Here is a 6,000-nt window from a genome sequence, read left to right on the forward strand (position 1 = left end):
CGCTGCAGACCTCACTGAACCACGCGCCCCTCGCCACATACCCCCACTGCCCAACTCAGGCCCCACATTCCTGGATAGGAATCTGTACCCCCGGCCTGTGGACCACCCTAAATTTAAAGGGCTGTAATGCCAGACACCAACGCGTGATCCATGCGTTGGTATCCTTCATGCGGTGGAGCCATTGCAAGGGCACATGGTCCAAACAGAGGGAGAATTTCATCCCAGGAGATAATAGCGGAGGGCCATCTAATTGCTAAACACTCTTTTTCGATGGAGCTGTACTTCGTCTCTCTCTCTTTGAGCGCTTGTTACTGATGTACAGCACCGGCCTCTCCCTCTATCTTCTGCGACAGGGCCGCTCTAAGCCCTCTGTCTGACGAGTCAGTCTGCAACATAAAAGGGAGAGAAAAATCAGAAAAATGTAATACGGCCTGCCACACAGAGCAGCCTTTACTTGGTTGAAAGCCTGCTGACACTGCTCCGTCCACTGGAGCGGATCTGGTACTTCCTTTTATTCAAGTCAGTCAGCGGCTGGTGAGGTCTGAATAATTAGGCACAAACCTTCTGTAATATCCTGCCAGCCCCAGGAACTGCCTTACCTTCTGTTTGGTCTTGGGTCTCAGACAGGTTGCAACTGCTGCAGTCTTACTAATTTGGGGACACACCTGTCCATGACCCAAGTGGAAGCCCAGATACCTGACCTCCACACAGCTAACCGCACACTTCTTCTGGTGGACCATCAGGCCGGCCACCCTTAGCGCTCTCAGGACAGCACGCAGATGTTCCATATGACCAATTACTGTAGGATTCTTCTATTACTCCCATGTCTAGAATCGCCTCTAATTCAGTCTGAACCACCTTTTTTTGTGTTCAGGTAGACGATATGGCCGGCTGCGTACCACCGCGCCCGGGTCGATCTCAATATGGTGCTGAATCAGGTTCATTTGACCAGGCAGGGGCGAGAACACGTCTGCAAATTCTACTTGCAACCTTGCTACATCAGTGAGCTGCGAGGGCGAGAGGTGATCCCCTCCTGGGAAAGAGCAAGAGATTGGATATTGGTGCTCACTTCTGGCTTGAGATCTTCCTTCCCGCCATCGCTGGCATCACTGACCCTGCCTCACTCCATTTTTTAAGAAGGCTTAGGTGATATATTTGACATGCCCTGCTCCTGTCTGTTCAACTAACCTCATAATTGAGATTGGGGTTAGGGTGTTCCTCACTGTGTGACCTCAAAGGGTCCTTGACACTTGATGAGTAATTTGGAACTAGATGTAGGGAGCAATACAAGTACTTTATCTCCCGGTGAAAATTCACGCAGTCTGGTTCCCAGCTGACACTGTTTGTCCTGGGCCTGTAACAAATTTTCCATAGAGAGCTGCCCCAAAGTGTGGGGTTTTAATCTCAGGTCCAGCAATTACTGAATTTCGTTTCTGCTATCAGAAGGTCCGTCTTTCCAAGTTTCTCTCAGGGCGTCCAGCAGGCTTGCAGGACCTTGCGCACAGTGAACAAAAGTGAACAACATTTTTTGGCGTCTTCATGAACAAACATTTGAATCATGGTTTTCAATGTGCAGTTAAATCGTTCCTCCAGACCGTCTGTTTGTGGGCTGAAAAACGCTGGTGCGAATTGATGTAATGCCCAACTAAACACGTATAGTTTGTGTAATGTCCGTGACATGAATGCCGTGCCCTAATCAGTGAATCTCTTTTGGGATTCCCACTCGGGAGATTAAACAAAACAGTGCGTCCGCTGCGCTTTTTGCAGAAATGCTGCGGAGTGCAACTGTCTCTGTGTGTCGTGTTATTGTGTTGTCCATACCAATTCTCTTGAAGGGGACCTGCATTAGAGGAAGAGGGCGCAAAGGTGCTTTTAGAGAGGCATCACTTGCACACTTTCTCGTGAAATATCGGGTCGTGAGATGATTTAGTGTCGTTGACTTCCCTAAATATCCTGCCATAGGATTACAGTAAGCCACCTGGAAAAGCATTTCTCAACGGTATTCGGATACTAAATATAGGGTTGTGTCTTGCTTTGTCTGAGCCTCTTGGGTCACTCGATACAACCTATCTTTTAAAAAAGCGAAATATGGATAGGAGAGCGGTCGAGCTGGTTGGAGAAGCTGACCATCGATAGAGCAGACCTGTTCAAAAGCATTTTTAATCTCTCATCCTGAGACTGCTTCAGGGGAAAATCATCGCACTCTATGAGGATTAGCCTCTCAATAGTGCTCTGTTCCCCTGACTCAGGTCTCGTCTGTCCCGCAGCTTCTCCCAACTGAGCGACCGCCCTCCTTTCCCACTCTCTGTTCTCATCTGCACACTAAATACCCCAATAAATGACTAAAAGCTGGCCAATTCGTTCCAAAAATCAGTGAATGTCTGAGGCGCGGGTTAACTTTACCCTCTACAGTATTCTTTTGTCCCTGAAAATTGAACAAAAGCAGACATTATTGGATATTTTACCACACCGGTGCACACACCGCACCTGAACCATCCAGCTCTTATCCAATGCCTCGGATTGAATCAGGCTTTAATGGATCGAGGTTAGGTTACATCCTGATTTCACCATAGACTAAGTACCCCTCTTAATACTCATGGGTATTTGTAACAACCCAGCTTGATCTGGGGCAGCCTGCGGTGCTTCCAGTACTTGAATCAGGGTCCCCACCTCAATTACTGGACACCTGTCAATGCAATGTCCCGTGTCCCCTTAACACCAACAGGATGGGCAAGGAATTGATGTGGAGAGAGAGGAGGAATGGAAGCTGACGCTCTGCCAGCACTGGCCACCCCCGTCCCCCCGGGTGGTATATTCTGGCCAGCTGGAGATTCATGAGCCTGACCACCCAACCCTTTGGGATGGGGCTTGAGGAGGGACATTCAAACGGGACCTAGGGAAAGGGACAAGTTGGAAGGAAGAGAGGGAGAAATCATAGGGGAGGTGTGTGTGTGTGTGTGTGTGTGTGTGTGAGAGAGAGAAAGAGAGAGAGAGAGAGAGAGAGATGGCAAGGATTCACCAACCCCAGGGCACACCACCATCTGGTCCTCCTCAGTCCAGTCTCTCTCATTTGCTTCCCGTTTCCCAGTGGTTTATCCGGTCTCTCCATGCCAATTATGGCAACAAGACACAGGTGTTTGTCATTTTGCAATTGACCAGGTTACCACTACTCTCCCGACTCTCTCTCCCGCTGCAGACCTCGCTGAACAACGCCCCCTTCGCCACAACAGTGTATAGATTTTTTTTTTTTGGCAGTAACTAAGAAAATATTATTTTCAAGGAATATTCTGGGTTAAATCTATGTCATGCTGGTGATCAGCAGAAACTATATTTAGTCTCAGTTTGTAAAGGATCTCAGTGTTTCAAAAATATAATAATTTAACAACTAACCGTGTCATATACAGTGAGGAAAATAAGTATTTGAACACCGTGCTATTTTGCAAGTTCTCCCACTTGGAAATCATGGAGGGGTCTGAAATTGTCATCGTAGGTGCATGTCCACTGTGAGAGACATAATCTAAAAAAAAAAATCTAGAAATCACAATATATGATTTTTTAACTATTTATTTGTATGATACAGCTGCAAATAAGTATTTGAACACCTGTCTATCAGCTAGAATTCTGACCCTCAAAGACCTGTTAGTCTGCCTTTAAAATGTCCACCTCCACTCCATTTATTATCCTAAATTAGATGCACCTGTTTGAGGTCGTTAGCTGCATAAAGACACCTGTCCACCCCATACAATCAGTAAGAATCCAACTACTAACATGGTCAAGACCAAAGAGCTGTCCAAAGACACTAGAGACAAAATTGTACACCTCCACAAGGCTGGAAAGGGCTACGGGGAAATTGCCAAGCAGCTTGGTGAAAAAAGGTCCACTGTTGGAGCAATCATTAGAAAATGGAAGAAGCTAAACATGACTGTCAATCTCCCTCGGACTGGGGCTCCATGCAAGATCTCACCTCGTGGGGTCTCAATGATCCTAAGAAAGGTGAGAAATCAGCCCAGAACTACACGGGAGGAGCTGGTCAATAACCTGAAAAGAGCTGGGACCACCGTTTCCAAGGTTACTGTTGGTAATACACTAAGACGTCATGGTTTGAAATCATGCATGGCACGGAAGGTTCCCCTGCTTAAACCAGCACATGTCAAGGCCCATCTTAAGTTTGCCAATGACCATTTGGATGATCCAGAGGAGTCATGGGAGAAAGTCATGTGGTCAGATGAGACCAAAATAGAACTTTTTGGTCATAATTCCACTAAACGTGTTTGGAGGAAGAAGAATGATGAGTACCATCCCAAGAACACCATCCCTACTGTGAAGCATGGGGGTGGTAGCATCATGCTTTGGGGGTGTTTTTCTGCACATGGGACAGGGCGACTGCACTGTATTAAGGAGAGGATGACCGGGGCCATGTATTGCGAGATTTTGGGGAACAACCTCCTTCCCTCAGTTAGAGCATTGAAGATGGGTCGAGGCTGGGTCTTCCAACATGACAATGACCCGAAGCACACAGCCAGGATAACCAAGGAGTGGCTCTGTAAGAAGCATATCAAGTTTCTGGCGTGGCCTAGCCAGTCTCCAGACCTAAACCCAATAGAGAATCTTTGGAGGGAGCTCAAACTCAGTGTTTCTCAGCGACAGCCCAGAAACCTGACTGATCTAGAGAAGATCTGTGTGGAGGAGTGGGTCAAAATCCCTCCTGCAGTGTGTGCAAACCTGGTGAAAAACTACAGGAAACGTTTGACCTCTGTAATTGCAAACAAAGGCTACTGTACCAAATATTAACATTGATTTTCTCAGGTGTTCAAATACTTATTTGCAGCTGTATCATACAAATAAATAGTTAAAAAATCATACATGGTGATTTCTGTTTTTTTTTTTTAGATTATGTCTCTCACAGTGGACATGCACCTACGATGACAATTTCAGACCCCTCCATGATTTCTAAGTGGGAGAACTTGCAAAATAGCAGGGTGTTCAAATACTTATTTTCCTCACTGTATAAACTTTAACTCATGACCATTTAAAGCAGTTTTGCTTGAAATACTAGAACAGAATGTGTATCTATCTGTATACAAACTATAATGACACATTTTACTGAATTGTTAATAATAGAGCTTTGATAAAAAAGCTTCAAATTTCGTCACTTAAATCCTCATTATGTTTTTCCCATAGACCTCCATTGTAAGTATATTTACAATATTTACATTTACAAATGAAGGGGCGAGCAACATTTGCATGCTACTGATGCTGCCAGTGGATATAAACTCACTGTTAACCTGAAACTATTGCTATAATTAATTCATCATTATATTGTCATCTGTGTCCACAGGGTTGAAGTTTGTGCAGAAGTTTGCAGGTACAGTGTGACTAACAACATTTTCTTCAATACACTCACAATACTTTGTTAATCAGTATTATATGCTGTACATCTGAAATGTCTGATCTCTCTCAGTGGATTTGACTCTGGATCCTGATACAGCGGATCCATATCTCATCCTGTCTGATGATGGAAAACAAGTCAGTTATGGAGACATTGAGCAGGACGTCCCAGAAAACCCAAAGATATTTGATGAGGATTGTGTTCTGGCAAAGCAGGGATTCAGTTCAGGGAGATTTTACTATGAGGTGCAGGTGAAGGGAAAGACTCAGTGGGCTTTAGGAGTGTTCAGAGAATCCATTAACAAGGAGGAGATTGACAGTTTCCCGAGTCCTGAGAATGGATACTGGATTCTGGGTCTGATTAATGAGGATCAAAATGTAGTTAGTGATAATCCACCGGTTATATTCCCTCTGAGAGTGAAACCTGAGAAGGTTGGTGTGTTTGTGGATTATGAGGAGGGTCTGGTCTCTTTTTATGACGTGGAGTCCAGATCTCATATCTACTCTTTCACTGGTCAGACTTTCACTGACAAACTCTATCCATTTTTTAGCCCATGCGATAATGATAAAGGTAAAAACTCAAACCCACTGATCATCACTCCTGTCAGATAA

The 6,000-nt window shown here is 45.1% G+C and overlaps 1 protein-coding gene across 1 annotated transcript in view; it reads left to right on the forward strand.

Annotated features, from left to right (window-relative positions):
• The window catches only part of LOC311285716 (uncharacterized protein), a gene marked incomplete at its 3' end in the record, with an annotated part of 40,631 nt that extends 34,631 nt beyond the window's left edge, over nucleotides 1–6,000 (forward strand). The window contains exons 13-14 of the mRNA XM_084435753.1: nucleotides 5,339–5,365; nucleotides 5,462–6,000. Of these exons, the coding sequence (XP_084291879.1) occupies nucleotides 5,339–5,365; nucleotides 5,462–6,000 (566 nt within the window). The remainder of the gene's footprint in view (nucleotides 1–5,338; nucleotides 5,366–5,461) is intronic.

This window comes from Rutilus rutilus (assembly GCF_951802725.1).
Source record: "Rutilus rutilus genome assembly, contig: SCAFFOLD_58, whole genome shotgun sequence".
Lineage (NCBI taxonomy): Eukaryota > Metazoa > Chordata > Actinopteri > Cypriniformes > Leuciscidae > Rutilus > Rutilus rutilus.